The sequence below is a fragment of the Rattus norvegicus genome, chromosome 5 (genome assembly GCF_036323735.1).
Source record: "Rattus norvegicus strain BN/NHsdMcwi chromosome 5, GRCr8, whole genome shotgun sequence".
NCBI lineage: Eukaryota > Metazoa > Chordata > Mammalia > Rodentia > Muridae > Rattus > Rattus norvegicus.
In genome coordinates this window covers 162382250-162399087 of record NC_086023.1, presented here as the reverse complement: position 1 = coordinate 162399087, position 16838 = coordinate 162382250, and the positions used below count along the sequence as shown (strand labels likewise).

General features: G+C 48.7%; 2 protein-coding genes across 2 annotated transcripts in view; one reads left to right on the top strand and one right to left on the bottom strand.

The window, feature by feature from the left end:
* The window catches only part of LOC103692519 (60S ribosomal protein L9 pseudogene), a 1198372-nt gene that overhangs the window by 414030 nt on the left and 767504 nt on the right, over positions 1 to 16838 (bottom strand). The gene's annotated exons all lie outside the window — the stretch shown is intronic.
* The window catches only part of Tnfrsf1b (TNF receptor superfamily member 1B), a 31162-nt gene continuing 26000 nt past the window's right edge, over positions 11677 to 16838 (top strand). Inside the window, exon 1 of the mRNA NM_130426.4 lies at positions 11677 to 11823. Coding sequence (NP_569110.1) covers positions 11746 to 11823 — 78 coding nt within the window. The 5' untranslated portion in view covers positions 11677 to 11745. The remainder of the gene's footprint in view (positions 11824 to 16838) is intronic.

Below are 16838 nucleotides of genomic sequence, written 5' to 3'. Positions count from 1 at the left end.
ACAGGAGGTTAATCTGGAGAAGGGGGCGATAGAGTGGCAAGTGGTTGGCACAAGGACGAAGCACGGGCAGTGCACACACTGCCCCACTGCATGTGCTTGTCCAGGTTGCTGAAGGGAAAGGGGGTGAGAGGATGTCGTACGTGCTCCAGCAAGAGAGGCAGGGGTACTGTGTGCAGTCAGCCGGAAGTTGCAGTGGCCTTAGGAGGGGAACCAGGGGGATTTCCTTCTAGCCTGCAGGGGGAAAGCACAGCTGGCATCTTAGGAAACCCTTCCCTACAGCGTCATGTTTGAGTCTGCATTTATTTACTTACTTTTTTATAGCAGGGATTATAGACATGAACCCATACACCACAGCATCTGGTATCTGTGCTGTCAGGGATGGAACCCAGGCCTGCATGCATCCTAGGCAAGCACTCTGCCAACTGAGACATTTCTTCAGTCTTTCTGAATCTGCATTTGCCTGCCACCCCTGTTTGGCAGTTGGGGCGGGGGTCAGAGGAAGATGAAGAGATCTGCCAACGGTCAAAGTCACATACCAGTAAATGGCCTGACTTGGGGCTTGATCCCAAGTCTAGGTTATGTCTAAACTCTTAGTCTTGCTGCCTTAAATAGCTTGCTCCCTTAATTTCATTATTCATTTTAGTTAATGCACAAAATATTGAGTATTGTTGCATTTTCATGCATGTATGCCACTGTATTTCCTAAAATAGGCTCACTGGGAAGCTCCTTGGCAACCGAATTACCATGCGGTTCTAGAAACTAACGGTTCCTGGGTTCTCCTTTGGGACACAGGGCTGTATTTCAACTGAAAAAGAGCAAAGGGACATGGCTATTCTGCCTGGTATACAATTGGTGCTCAATATATGTTTGAGTCCTCAAGGCAGGCAGAACAGGCCTGGGGATCAGGGAAATGCCGAAGACAGATTTCTCCCTGGGGACCAATTAGAGACAGTGTGGTCACTGCCTCCTTGAGCAGGCAGAATCACTTTTGTTCCTTCCTTTGGCTATCTGCAAGGAGCTGGTCCACACTGAGTCACTGTACTCCCCTCTAGCCGAGGCTACTGCAAGGTACAGACTCATAAACACATGATTGAGTGGAGATTGGGAAACTCAACCCAGGGAAAATCATCTCTTTCTTTTCTCTTCTGAGTAAAGGAAGGGAAGAGTGATTTGGGGGAAATTGCAGTCCATGACATGGAGACTCTGGGCTTACCTAGTGCCTTGCTAGGAGCACAGGTTCTGACTCACTCTCAGGAGCCAAGCCTCTCAGAGCAGGAATGGGGAGACTGATTGCTGGCTCCTGAACTGAAACTAGAGTCTCCTGTGTCCTTAAGCCCATCCCCCCACCCTTAAATCTTCTGTCTGCTCTAGCTCTAAAATGAAGGCTTTGCAACTTAGAAATGAAGGCACTCCGTACTGGCTCATTGGCTGGTAGTCCCCAGGGAGAGGCAGTGTGGTGATAGAGCCTGGAGGAAGTGGAGCAAGGAGGGCTGAGCTGAGCTATGCAGCAAAAGCTTCATAACTCCAAGGCTCTATAACCTTTCCTTCTCAGACTACAGATGGGGAAATGGAGGCCCTGGGAACACTGAGGCTTGCTGAGGTTCACGTAAAAGCAGTGGCCACAGAGCCAGACGCTCCGTCCCTCAACCTCTCCCAAGGCATTGTTCACATCTGTCACTCAACCTCTCCCAAGCCACTGCTCCCGGAAGGTGCCATATTGTCTTGAGAATTTTTTTCCCAGATGGAAACAGAAACAACATCTACCCCCACCTTATAAGGAGTTCAACACAAAAGGAAGTATGATTTTTACCAGAGTTCACATTGGAGAACTACTGAGTTTATTGGGCTTCCTTACTAGTATGAATGAGTGGCTACTTACGGGAACCTGGATGACCCCGAAGCTTCCACACTAGAAACTTGTATGCCACAATGATGCTGGCTTCTCTACAACCCACAAAGGGAGCCACACAGATAGTGGCTTCTCTATAACCCACAGAAGGAGCCACATGGATGGTGGCTTTTTCTACAAGCCATAGATAGACTCCCTCTTAATTAACATTCTCCAGTCTGTGTACTCCAGGCACATGGCGTTATGGCAGATTTTGGTGGCTGGAAACTCAAATGAGAGTCCAATGATCCTCCTCAGTCCCTCTATCTATGAAGGGATGTCCACAGTCAACAAGATAGATCATGAAGGACCCTCTTGTGAAGTGTTGCTGATTTGATGAAGATGGTGGCTATTTTGTTCCGATGTCTGAGTTTCTATATCCTATCTGTTCTATATCCCATAAGGTCAGGTATCCTGAAGAAACTTAAGTTCTCTGTCTGTGAACTAGAGCCTCTTTGGAGTGCCTGGTGCAACATAAGAAGCAGCCACTGCCTGGCAAACTATACTGCGCAGACAGGCTTATAAAGAGATTTTTCTCTGTATCAGGTGCTCATGCTCTACTGCCTGTGTGGACTCATGGGAGTTGGTTAAATTAAAAGATAAGATTATGAAACCCCGCTGTTTGGCTGTTCTGGGGCTGCTGCAGATGTCACCTAGGAACCTGGATTCGAAAGGAGTATTTGTCAGGGACAGGTGTGATCTCTTGGCCCCATCCACATCCAAATGGCTAGAGAGGAAAGAAAACCATGGGAAGGTCTGAAGGGATCAAGCATGGTGAGCTGTGCTCATGGATGGAGTAAATCTGTTCTCCCCCAAACTCACCTGTAGTTCAGTGAAGTCTTCATTCAGATATGTCTACATTTATTTATTATCCTGTATGTGTGTGTGTGTGTGTGTGTGTGTGTGTGTGTGCATGCGTGTGTTCGAGTGCACGCTCACACTCGCATAAGTGCACATCTTCTGTGTGGAAGTCAGAGAACTTTATAGAGCTAGTTCTTTCGATCCACAGCATTCTTTCTGAGGACTGAACTCAGGTCGTTAGGCATGGCAAAAAGTGCCTTTACCTGCAGAGCCATTTCAGTGGCTATGATGTCACTGGCCATGAATTCTCAGCTGGTGTTTGGGAAATCGTCAGGGGTGGAACCAATGAAGGGCTGATGGTGCGTTATCCATGTGTGCATGGACAGGGGACAGATGAGGACATGAGGTGTGCTGCTTTGTCACTCTCTGTCTTCTTTCCTTGACACAGGGTCTCTCACCAAATCTGGAGCTAGGTGGGCAGCCAGCAAGCCCCAGAACTACTCTTGTCTCTGTCCTCTACAGCACTAGGGTTACGGGAACATATGACCAAACCTCTTTTCTTATGTGGGTGCTGGTAACTTGAACTCAAGTCTTCATGCTTGTGCAGCAAACACTCTTAATGATGGCCTCTCATCAGCTATTATTATTATTATTAATTATTAACTATTATTATTTCTGGGGGGGGGGCAATCTTCCCTTAAGCCAATTATGAAAAAGAGTAGCACACAAAGAGAATTCACCTCGTCTATTAAACGTTCTTCAAGAGTCTACCAACAACAATACGGAACATGTCTAGAAATAACAAGACTGAAAGAGGAGATGCGCTCTTCTAGCAACTGAACCACATACTTGCAATAAATGATGGAAGGATGGAATGTTTGGTTGGTAGCATAAGAAAGGCAGGCACGCGCGCGCGCACACACACACACACACACACACACACACACACACACACACACACCCCAAACAAGAGACTTTTTAAATAGACTTTTAAAAATTACATTTATGTATATTTTAAAAATTACATTTATGTATATATGTATGTATTTATTGGTATGTGTGTTTCGGGAGTGGGGTTGAGAAACATGTACATGAACAACTTTCAGGAGTTGGTTCTTTCCACCCTGTGAGTCCTGGCGATCCAATTCCGGCTTTATGGCACAAACTTTTACTTCTGAAGCTGCATCAGCTGTCCAATTAAGGGATGTTCAAACAATGAGGGGAAAGCCCGAATAAAGACAGCAAGCCCATACCAGAATGGAGGAGGTCTTTATGATATCTGAAAATGACGAGGGATAAATATCTAGAAGATACAAGGAATTAGAGCAGATCTACAAGAAGACAGGAAATAATAACGATCGGATGAAAGGATGTTGAAAAGCAGTTCAGAGAAGGGGAAACCCGGATGACTCAGCAGCAACGAAGAGGTGCTTAGACCCACGAACTTCAGAGAAATGCAAATGAGGTACTAGCGGTTCCACTCCACACCCACCGAACTGGCCCGAGTCAGAAAGCTAGCTAGCGGGGAGTTCAGGGGAAAACGTGCCAAAATAGGAACTCTCTGGCCTTACTAGTGGGTGTGACCATGTGGGCGGCACAGAGGAATCGGGCAGTGTTAGGGAAATAGGTACACATGTACCCAGTAGCCTGTGGTCCCACAGCCTACTCCGGAGACACTCCAACACTCATAAGCCACACCAGACTTATTTACAAGAATGGAGAGATTTCAGCAGTAGGAATCCTAGTTGAGGTGGGATGGGGAACAGAGTTTGAGAGAAAATTGACTTGGGGGGAGTATAGCTCAGTGGTAGAGTGCATAACATGCAGGAGGCTGGAGCTTAGGCTAAACACAGGCATAGAGAGACAGAGAAACAGACAGACACACAGAGAGAAAGAAAGGGAGGGAGGGAAGGAAAGAGAGAGAGAGAACAGACAGACAGACAGACAGACAGACAGACAGACAGACATTGTATGGCAGGACCCGAATAATATAATTCACTCTACACTCTAGACCAGAGATCCAATGAGCAAGTCATCAAGAGAATATGAGAAATTGTAGGCAGATCAGCCACAGACTTAGGAAACACAAGAAAACACAGCAGAGGGCAGAGAGGCCATTTATAGATTGATGCAGGGAAACTGAGGCCAGAATTGATTGTGTATGTGTATTGTGTGTGGGAGCAGCCGTTGCTTGTCCTAGAGTCTCTATCTAGAAACCTGTGGCCCATGAATGGGACCAGCATCTCCCTGTGTCCCTCAGACACAGAGGGAGAGACGAGCAAGATGTGGAAGGGCAGAGGGTGTAGGTGGTTTGGAGAGAGACAGAGAAGATGGGGGAAAGTGGGTGTGGAGTTAGAGGAGTGAGGGCAGGAGGACTTGCCCTAAAAAGGGTTCTCTTAGACTTCAGGTGAGAGGGGCCAGGTTGGGGCTGGGGGGGGCAACAGGGGGGCAGGCAAGGGGGCGGGGGAGTGATGCAGAATTGAGAGAAGTTTGAAGATAAAGGGGGCTGGGCTGGAGGTATGAAGCAGGTCCTTTCTAGGGTTTACAGAGCCTGGGTTCTAGTCCAATCACAGAGGGGGGGGGGGAGAGGGGATGGGGAGGGGGATGATAAATGAGAACTGGAGATGCTCAACACTACTCACAAACCCCTGGGTTCCATTCCTAACATGGCATGAATGGACACCTGGTGAACACCTATAATCCCAGGACAAAGGAGTGGAGGCAGGAGGATTGGAGTTCAAGGTCATCCTTAGCTACACAATATGCTTGAGGCCAGCCTAGGCTGCACAAGACAGAAAGAAAGTTTAAGGGCTGGAGAGATAGCTCAGCAGTTAAGAGCGCTAGCTGCTGTTCCAGAGGTCCCGAGTTCAACTCCCAGAATCCATATGGCAGTTCACAACTGTCTGTAACTCCAGTTCCAGGGGATCCCACACCCTCACACAGATATAGATTCAAGCAAAACACCAACGAACATGCAATAAAGATAAAATAATACATTATAAAAGAAGGAATTTTTAAAATTTAAAAGAGGAGAGGGGAAAGGAGAAAAGAATAGTTATAAACGGAAACACAGAAGTGAAAGGGCACTGCAGATGTGGGTCCTGGGAGTCTAGAGTTCACTGTGAAAATGAAAATGTGCACCACCTCCCTCCCGCAGCCCTGCTCTCTAGGTTTACCCAGGGAAACAGTCTCCCGTGCCTTTGACAAGACTCTGTTTAGCAGGACAAGAGATGAAGCACTGCATATCCCCCAAAAATCCACAAAAGGAGAAGAGGGGAAGAAAGGGATAGACCTCGAGGCGAGGACACAACGCTACACAACAAGTGAAAAAGAAGAGAGTTAGAACCAAACTTGTGGGCGTTCCCATCCCAAAGACGTTGCTGTCTAAGGGCGGGACCAGGCTCCTGCTGTTTGGGTTTGTGTGGGCGAATTTGCATGCAAATGAAACACAGTCTCTCTTCGGCAGCTCGGCAGCTCATGGAAGCAGCTCTGGGAGCCCCTTCTACAGATATTCATACCCATGGATGTTCACATTCAGAATCCCTACTCTTCCAGTATACTTAAACCACCCATGCTCGGATACCTTATGTAAAAGGGAGTAATGCTTTTGGGTAACACACACACACTTGCCTGTAGACTTTGAGCCAGCTTTATATGGTATGTCTCACCCCTTTGTGACTTTAGAGAATAAACAATAATATCAAGAAACAAGGTCTGTATGTGTTCAATACGCACACTCCATGTTTTTTATCTCGCTTGCTTTCTAGAACATGTCTGATCCCTGGTTAAGTAAACCCCGGGATATGGAGTCCACAGATCTGAGGGCTCACTGAAATCCTCTGTGTTATTTTTCATACTAAGGCAGAAAATAGTCGAGAGAAACATCAAACGCAAAGCAGTTGTCCTCCCTGGGAAGGAATTGCATGAGTGAGAACTGTAGCTCAGAGGCAAAGTCTAACGATGAAGTGAAAGAGTTTGAAATAAGGGGCTGGAGAGATGTCTCAGCGTTAGTTACCAGTGTTTGCCGCTCTTTCAGAGGACTCGAGTTCAGTTCCTAACACCCACAGCGGCGGCACCTATAACATTAGCCAGTCCTAGAGGTGTGTGTGTGTGTGTGTGTGTGTGTGTGTGTGTGTGTGTGTAAATGTGTGTGGGGGAATGTAAAGGCCCAAGGTAGATATAGGATGTGTTTTCCTCAGCCATTCTTCACTAGATTGGGGTAGCTGGCTAGCTAGCTTGCCCCCAGGGGTCCTGTTGTTCTTACCTCTCACATGCTGGGAGTACAGTTTGGGTACCACATCCACACAGCATTTTATGGGTGCTCAGGAATCTGAATTCTACTGCTCAAGCTCTTGTGGCAAACACTTTACCCACTGAGCTCTATCTCCCTATTTATTTAGTCCTCTTTAAAAAGCATTTAATGATCATGCATTTAAAGGCCATATAGCGCACCCTTATACAATGTACAGTAATCTGTTCGTCAGGGGCCAGCCCAGCGGAGGCTCTTAGATAATGATTTATCAATAATTACTGGTCAAACAGCTGTTTTTTGGAGACCGGGAAAAGACAACTCAGAATAGAGATTTTTGTATGCCTCCTAGCAAGCTTCCCCCAGTTGACTGGGTTCTCTTTGAGGCCCAGAGGTGGGAAGATTTGTGTGCCTGAGCTCTCCTTTGCTTCATAAGGAGATGAGAATGGAGACAGCGGTTTTTTTGGGGTCAATACCCCAACTCCCAGCATGAACGAACAGTGTAGCCCAAGATATGCATGTTGTGCGTGCGTGTGTGTGTGTGTGTGTGTCTGGGGGTACAGGTGGGAGGACAACCAGGGGAGGCAGTTGTGAGTCTGTGGCTAATACAGGCACAGTTTCCTGCTCGTGATTTTAGTCTGTGACTCACTGAGGGGCTGGCCCAGAACACTCAAGGTGTAGAGATAAGCACAGGCAACAGTCAGGCAATAAAGGTCCTGTCTGGGACCACTGAGAAGGAAGAGCAAGACATCCTCTTGCCTAGAAGCAGCCATATACAACTGGGCTCCTAGAGGCCATGTTGGAAAGAGCTTGCTTTGTGAATATCAGAGATTCTCTCTCTTAGTAGAAGCTGCCTCTCCCAGCATACCTCAAGCAACTGTTTGCTGCATCCCACCTCTCTGGTGGTTTCTTCAGTCTGAGGTGTGTATGTGGTCTCATTGAAAAAAGGAAAAGAAAAGAAAGTTAGGGGCTGGAGGGATGGGCTCGGCAGTTAAGAGCACTGACTGCTCTTCCAGAGGTCCTAAGTTCAATTCCCAGCAACCACATGGTGACTCACAACCATCTGTAATGGGATCTGATGCCCTCTTCTGATGTGTCTTAAGACAGCTACAGTGTACTCATATACATAAAATAAGTAAATCTTTAAAAAAAAAAAAGTCAGGTCATCAAGGGTCTGAGAGGATGGTACAGCGAAGACTTGCCATGCAGGTATTCAAGCATGAGACCCATGTCTGCACCCATTGAGGTAAGGGGCGCTTAAAAAGCATAATGGATACTGTAGTCTTCCTGAAATAGACTCAGGAGGTAGAGATAGGATCTGTGGAGCATATGCTAACCAGATCACCTAAATAGGTGAGCTCTGGACCTCAAAGTATTGAGAATTGAGAAACGCACTTGACATTAATTTCTGGTCTCAATGACCACGTATGTGCCTCTGAGTGTGCACATGCACACACACACACACACACACACACACACACACACACACACACACACACACACACACACCAGTGTTGCAGAAGACTTTCTTCCTAGAAAACAATGCAGCTGTGCCAATAAGAGTCCACCACTGCAAGGTCAATGGGCATTTCCCTTGAAGAAAAGGGGGTGGGGAGGGCTATTGGATCCTCACCTGAATTTCTAGCCACTCCTCCAAGTTCACAGTTCTATCCAGCTTGCTCCTGGGGGCCTTGGTGTGTCCCTGGAAGTACTAGAGTACTTGGCTGTGAAAGACTATAAGAGGGACTCTATGTGGCTGTGTGGACGACACTAACCTTGCCATGTGAAGACTTTCCAATGTGGCTGCCTTGGAGTCACCGTGCTCTCCGTAGGAAAGTTCAACAAACTCATTGGTTCCCCAGGGTGCACTTGGTTAGAATCATGCTTTGGTTTATCACTAGAACCTTATGAGGAGGGGGGGTAGGCCAACACAGGAACACCACATGAACATGAACAAGCAAAAAAAAAAAAGTCAGGGGTTGCAGGTACTGGGGCTTTGGTGATTCAGTTTCTGGCTCATTCTCTCTGGGTGCATACAGGTGGGCATGTCAAGGGCTGAAACCTGTGTTGGCTGAAGCTGGACTGCTTCCTACCAGAGGTTTGCCAGGCCACCCGGCACACAATAAGTGCTCAGGTAGCAGCCTGGGCACCCCTGCTTGCCTTGCCTTTCAAAGGTGAGTCTTCTGTTTGCAGAATCAGCTATGTCAGCTTGTTGGGGTATGAGATGACAGGGTTGACGCTGTCCTGGGAAGTGGGGAGGGACCAGATTTAGATATTCTATCTGTGGCCCCTAAGCAAGCCATCATCCTATCTCTGCTGGTTGATATAAGAAAAACAGGACCTTTTCTGTACTAAAAGGCTGATGGGCTAAGAGGTGCATCATGGATTAGACTGGATTCCAACCCCGATATATACTCATATATTCACGCTCCCCACTTGGCATTTTGAGACAAGGTTTCTCTATATAGCCCTGGCTGTCCTGCTGTTCACTATATACATCAAGCTGGCCTTGAACTCTCTGAGCTCTTCCTCCCTAGTGCTGGAATTGAACGCATGCACTACCATATTCGGTTAACATTAATCTCTTTATTGTCTCTTGTGTATACTTAGCAGACGTCCTCCCTCGCTTCCACTTTATTGAGATGTTTCTATTGTGTGCTTCCTAGGCACCAAGGGAATACCCAGGACGGGATGGCGTACCTGTGTCATCGGAGGAGTGTATAATGCCACAGGGTGCACAGTAACTAGGCTGTAGAGAAGCTCCTTGGCTTCAAAGGTAACTTATCTGCATTTGAGTCTATGGTACTTCCTCCTCGCTGTGAAATGTCCCACCAAACTTCAACTCTCCCTAGCAAGACCATGTGTACCGGCAGACATACATTGCCAACCCCGAGTGGCCTTCCAGTAACTACTGTTTTCGCAATCACTGTGCATTATTAATTGTGAACAGCAGCAAGTAATCCCTGGTGAAGATTTGCAACCTGCACAGGTGCTAAATTAGCTCGCAGGGATGGGGGTGGGGGGGACAGTGGTCAGGCTGTACTATTTTCACAGAGTGACATCTGATCCTATATGAAGTCGTAACTAGCATTTAAAAATGTCATCAGGGGAGAGCTATTGTGATTGGTATTGGTGGCTTTATAAGAAAAGGAGAAACACACACACACACACACACACACACACACACACACACACACACACACCATTCGTATTTACTCCTTATCCCTTACTATGTAGATTTTCGCTAACAAGGCTATCGTCAAAGGTGGCCCCTTGATCTTGGGCCAGAAGCATGGGAGCAAGTCATCACATATGAGGTATGTGATGCCACAAGAATACAGATTAAAATAGGAACTAGCCTATGGTCCCCCACGTGGGTGGGGTCCTTTGGTGGCATTGTCCCCTTGCTGGAGAGAATGAGTGAATTGGACTCACTGGACAGGATCCAGGTCCAGGGCAGACCACTGACTCTTGGCTTCTGACAGGTGATACTTCATTCCTGGCTTTCAGCTTTCTCAGATGGACCAGAGCACCCCACCCTCATGTCTTCCCCAGGAGGCTTAGAGACCAGAGCTCTCCCATCCTGCTCAGTGGCTGCCTCTCTTCAGGGTTAAGGTTGTGGGCTGCCTCTCAGAAACATGTGGGATCCAGGTGATTTCCCAGACTCCTGACCAGTAGGTGGGATTTTCCATCCTCTCAAGGGTCACTTCCCAGTTTCTCCCCAGCACCTAAAAGTACCTTCCTTGAGGTGGCCCTCACAAGGGTCAGTGGCTACAGGTCTCTCAGAATCTATCAACCTACAGTGAGTGAGTGAGGTGTGTGTGTGTGTGTGTGTGTGTGTGTGTGTGTGTGTGTGTGTGTGTGCACTCGCACGCGCGCATGAGGAGGGGCAGAATAGTTGCCTGCCTCCCTGCCCACCCTACCTCTTCAAATACTCTATATGCAGGGCTGTAGGGATACACAGTGTCTTTGGGGCTGCCACTCAGATGGCAGCTACAGTGAGCTCGCTGATGAGGTCAGTTCGAGGAAGCAAGACTTTCTGGATGGCTTTCTCCCTCAATTTCTGTTTACCTATCAGCTAAGGGAACGCAGAAGGAGAGGGCTGCTCTTACCTAGGGATCCAAGTATGTTTAAGGAACAAATGAAAAAAAGGGCTGTACCTATGCAAGGCCGCTTATACTGTGCCTCTACACTCCGAGTAAGCAGACACAGGTTGCATGGTATAGGAGCCATAATATATAGCTCATGTTAACGAGCTCCATGAAAAAGTGCAAACATTTACATGTAGTTACCTGGCTCTAGAGTCTAAATGATCTAAAAGGCTTTGGTTCCCCTGAGCTGGTGTCAACTTTGGGGCTGCTTTCCCTCGTGTCCTACCACTGAGAGTAGGAAGTCCGGTGAGATCTAGGACAGGTTGGTGGAGGCAGATCAGCTGAGGGGAGACCCAATCTGGGAACCGAGTCACGAATATAGTGGGTACCTGTCTTCAGCGCCAGTCTCGTCCCCACCACTGGAAGAGTGTCTCGAAGGGGAAAGGGTGATGGAGAGAGACTGAGTCACTCCAGGAAGAGATACCAAAGAAAGAGGCCTAGAGCTACCAGGGAATCATAGGTGGAGATGTCCAGCGAGACTAGAGGACTTGTGTAAGGGGGCGTGTCCTCCAGGCGTGGCCCCGCCCATTCCCGCCCGCCCCCACCCCCTGGTCTGCCCTAGCTCCTGGCCTGGGGGTTTCACTTTCAGTCACCAGCTAGAGCGCAGCAGAGGCACGAGAGCTCCAGGCGCAAGAGCGGGAGCTACCGCCGCCCCTATGGCGCCCGCCGCCCTCTGGGTCGCGCTGGTCGTCGAACTGCAGCTGTGGGCCACCGGGCACACAGTGCCCGCCAAGGTGGGTGACTCTTGATATCATGGGGGACAGCTGCGCATCACAAAGTGCCCATCCTAGCTACTGCTTAATTCCGGGACAGCACGAGAGGCCATCCCATCCCCAACAGGCGCCACGCGCCTCTAGGAACCCGAAGACTGGCAGGTTGGGAGCCTGGGATGGTACTCGGTTCCCGACAAACTCATGTTCCAGAAATACCCTGTGGCTCTCTCTGAGAGCTTGGTCAGGGCTCGGGTAACACCCAGCCAGGCTCAGGAACACCTTTCAGCCTTGCGAAGTCCCTTCTGTCCCGCGGTCTCGAGGTGGGAAGGACCGAAGTCCCTTCTGTCCCGCGGTCTCGAGGCGGGAAGGACCGGGACCACTGCCCCGCTGCTTGAGCGGGTTGCGTCTTCTGAAGACTTCCTTCTCTGCGGCATGGTTTGCCTATTTCTTAGAAACACTGGGATTGCTAGATGTCGCCGGGGCCAGGAGTCTAAGTAGGCGCCTAATATAAGAGACTGTTGGGGAGTGAGTCACTTCTCTGTCACTTACCCAGATTGCTCCCAAGGAGCTGCGTGCTGTGTTCAGGGGCCATTTCAGAATGTTCTCTGAGTACTGGCAGAGAGGGCAGCTACCCAGAGAACCTCTAGAAAATGGAAAGATTAAAGATCCCAGTATCCGGTATTCACGACACTCACACGGGAACAGGGTTACGTGTACAGAGTGGTCTATGTATTTTTTTCTTCCTTCTTTCTATCTTCATTGATTGTAAGAGAGGGCAAAGAAAGCAGACTTCTAGTTAGGAAAAGTGAGGCCCAGAGTAATTACCTTTTCTGAAGGGCGTAGAGGGAGCTTGCTGCACTGATAAGTCTTTGCTTTGCTCTGTATACACTTTCTACCTCCTGAGTCGACCCAGATGGACAGGATGTGTTTACCTGACTGCAGGGGAGCAGAGTGGAAGGTGGCTTCTGAAGTGTCCGGAGGTGATTCAGTGGCCCCAGACCCTTTGCTCTTCTCAGGATGGAAAGGAACGGACTCATCCTCGGTGGATGTAGGTCCTCAGGGAGGTTGAGTCAAGGATGGACTCTGGATCAGGACCGTCCCAGTTCTGAGGTCTGAGTGTGACTGTGCATGGTTGTGGTCACCAGCCCGAATGGGGATTGTGCTTCACACTCCAAGGAAGGACAGGTCTTTGGGCACTGAGCTGGGCCCTGTGGGATCCAGGTGGAATGATGGTGTCACTGAAGGTGTTTCCCTCACACTTCCTTCCCTACCTGACCAGTCCCGGGTCAGCTTAGACCTTCTGCTACTATTGCTGTGGACTCTTAGCTAGTCTACCTCTGCTCCAACTCCTAAAAATCCTCCTTTGACAGAGAGACCTTGCTCAAGCCTAGACACCCATGACTGGGAAGTCTTTGTGGCTCCTAGTGGTAGAGGCAGAAGCCTTCCTTACCTTCCAGGTATTCCAGGATAGATGGATGCATCTGTACTGCCTGCTCCTATGAACCTGTGTTCTGTGCAGCTGATGACTAGGTGTCTGCCATTGGGCATGTATGAACCCAGCACACACGTTTTCTACTTTAAGCCTTTTGTAAATAAACCAGTTCTCCAGAAAGGCCTGCACACATCCCCCCACTTAGACGATGACCTGCTCTATAGAGCATGGATTCCATGCTATTTTTTTATTCTCTGTATGTCTCTACTTCTCATCCACCTCAAGGGTAGGAGGGGCCGGGAGCTAAGAACTGTGCAAGCCTTCTCATGATTGATTCCACAGTAGCTCCTGGTTTGGGACACTCAAGTGCCAGATACTGTGTTGGGCACTTTGTCACAGATTGGCAGTGAAACTTCCCTTCCAGCTGTTTCTACAAGGTGGGGACCATTGCTCCACTGAAAGGTGTGGGAATGAGTGACGAGCTGTGGTGTTTGCCAGAACCACAGGACTGGGAGGTGATGGATGAGGTGAGATTTGAAGACAAGTGGCTGGCCTGACTCCTAACATTCTTTCTCCAGACCTTCCCTTACCTGTTTCCCCACTTCTGCCTCTATTACGGGACCCAGAGCTGTGATGTGTAGTGGGGCTGTGCAGCAGAGAGATTCTTGAGAACAATTTGAGAAGGTTCCAGGGGAAGCAAACTCTCCTTACCGTTCACCTATTCGGTCTTCCACTTATTGGGCAAATAAATGCACGTGAAGCAGGGTAGGTGAGAACTTGTTCTGGTCTTACTGGTGGTTATGGCCTCCCCAGCCCTGGGAGCCTCAGAGCGGAGGACTGCTGCTTGCTGCTTGAGTCGGAGTCTGTAGTATCCCAGGCTGGCCCTGGAGTGAATCGGGTGCCTGAAGTTCTGCTGAACCTGAGAGCTCTTTCCTTCTTTCCTCCTATCTGTCTTTTGTTCGCTGACTGACATCCTCCTGGGCATCTGTATTGTGACTGAGGATGTGGTTTGGTGTTGGGCAGCAAGCAGGGGGGCCAGGTACCCTGATGTAGTGCCATCCATCCATCAACTCTCCTGGTACTCGTCCATACATGCTCACATACTGCCCACTGCCCAGCTCTAGGAAACTACGTCCAGAACCCCAGGACCAGAAGGTCATACACTTCACAGACTCAGGTTTTGCTCTGAACTGCCCTTGGCAACATGGGTTACATTAGCTTTTGTTATCTCCCCACACCCATCCCCATTCATGGTAATAGAGAATTTGCTTGGCTTTTTTTTTTTTTTTAATTATGATGTCTTCTGTAGCTCAGGCTCACCTTCAGATCACTATGTTGTCTAGGATGACCTTGTAGTCCAGATCTTCTTCGCACATTTCCAGTGCTGGGATTACAGCTGTGTGCCATCAATACCGGACTTCTGTGGGTCTGGACGTGTGTCCCCTGCATGCTAGGTGGCACTTTATCAGCTGGGCTCCATCCTGAGGGCGTCTCTGGCATTCTTGAGTTGAACAATAGCCTGGACTATTGTCTTGGTGCCTGGCCTAATGACTTCCTGAAGCATTTGTCCAGGGCTGGGTGACACTTTGACACCTAGTGGCACTTGCTACCCAACACTAGCCAGGGTAGCTTTGTAGGGAAAGGGGAGAATTCACTCAGGGTGTCTTTGTGGGGAGGAAGGGAGATGTTTGCCACCATGCCTGGTATACGTGTTGCATTTCTTGATGCTCTTGCTGACAACTTAATTACAGCACTCAAGGTGGTATAGACGGGATTGTCAATTCAAGGCCACCCTTGGGTACATGGGGAGTTTGAGATAACCCTAGGCTTCATGAAACCGTCTCAAAAGAAAAAAAAAAAGAACCCAAAACATTTGGCTAAATGTCAGAGGTATTTGGCTGACCTTTGTAGTGACTCGTGGCCCCATTTTGCAGCCAAATGTGACAGGTTGGTGGGTAGATCCAGGTTCTGGTGGCCTGCCACTTTCAAAGTGTCTCTAGGCTTCTCCCCACTGCTGTAGCTGTGGGGAGCTGGAGACCGTCTCGCTAAATAGCTCACACTTCCTACCTCTACCCACACTGGGTTATGATTAGGCCGTCCCAAAGGTGGTGGCTCCGGACCCTGGAGGGGGCAAGGAGGGAAATTGAGGTTGGCACTAGGAGAGGTCCCAGTGAGCAGAAGTGAGGTGCACATGCTGTACCCCCAGTTTCATACACTGTGAGACACCAGCTCTCTTGATCAGGACCCAAGGCCTGAGTCACACAGATGTTAACCTACAGCCTTCCTCTGCTGCCCAGAGGCTGTGTGATCAGAGCCTCTCTCCTTCCTCTGTACAGTGGAAACATACTCCTGGTAGTGGCTAGAACTATGGCTTTAAAGTCACTGGTATCTGTTTGAGTCAGGTAGCCTGTCCTGATTTGGTTATATGCAGTGTTCACAGCTAAGAGGGGCTCAGACCCCCATCAATGAAAGTCATAGGTCCCCAAAGCTTAGGCAATAGATATTAAGTTGCCTCAAGTTCCTTCTTGACTGAATTTGCTACTTAGCACCCCAAAACCAACTTCCTTCCTGTTGTCTTTTCCTGCTGTACTTCCTGCCCCATTCCCCTGGCTGGGCCGCTCAGATCACTTGCCTGACTGGGTTCTGGGACCCCATGTAGTAGCAAAAGCTATATGATCAGAGAGTCACCATCTCACTCTTTCAGTGGCGGGTGCTAAATGTCATTTGGGGATGATGAGGAGTATGCCTGATGAAGTTGGACGGAGCACAGAAGTCTCTAGCTCTGTGCATGTCAACCTGTGAGTCGCGACCCCTTAGGCATCGTGGGGGCCACCTAAGACCATCCTATATCAGATATTTACATTATAAATTATAGCAATAGCAAAATTACTAAAGTGGCAACAAAAATAACTTTATGGTTGGTCGTCACCACAGCATGAGGAATGGTATTGAAAGGTCACAGAGTTAGGAAGGTTGAGAGCCACTGTTCTAGCTCATCCCTACATGTCAGTAGATCCCAAGGGCTCTCTTCCACCTCTTCCATTTGCATTTGTGTGTGTGTGTGTGTGTGAGAGAGAGAGAGAGAGAGAGAGAGAGAGAGACAGAGACAGAGAGAGACAGAGAGACAGAGACAGAGGAAGATTCTGTTTACTTAAGACCCAAGACAGGAAAGCCATCTTCTGAACTGAAGCTGTCCATTTCCCTACACCGAAGTGACTTCTAAGACAGTACAACTTGAAGAAGGATCACAGCCTGAGTGTTGGTAGAGCAGAGTTCAGTGGCTTGCTGTGTGTCCTTTCTTGGGTTATTTAACCTCTCTGAGCCTAAACCTTCTAGCAGCACTAGTCTCAGTGTTCTCCCAGAAGGGGTGGGGCGCAGCTGCTGATGTCTTTTCTCCTTCTTTCCTTCCTTCCTTCCTTCCTTCCTTCCTTCCTTCCTTCCTTCCTTCTTTCCCTCCCTCCCTCCTTCCTTCTTTCCCTCCCTCCCTCATTCCTTTCTTCTATCCCTCTCTCCCTCCCTCCTTATGTATGTATGTATGTATGTATGTATGTATGTATGTATGTATGTATGAATGAGTGGTGTGCCTGAACGTGTGTAGGAATGT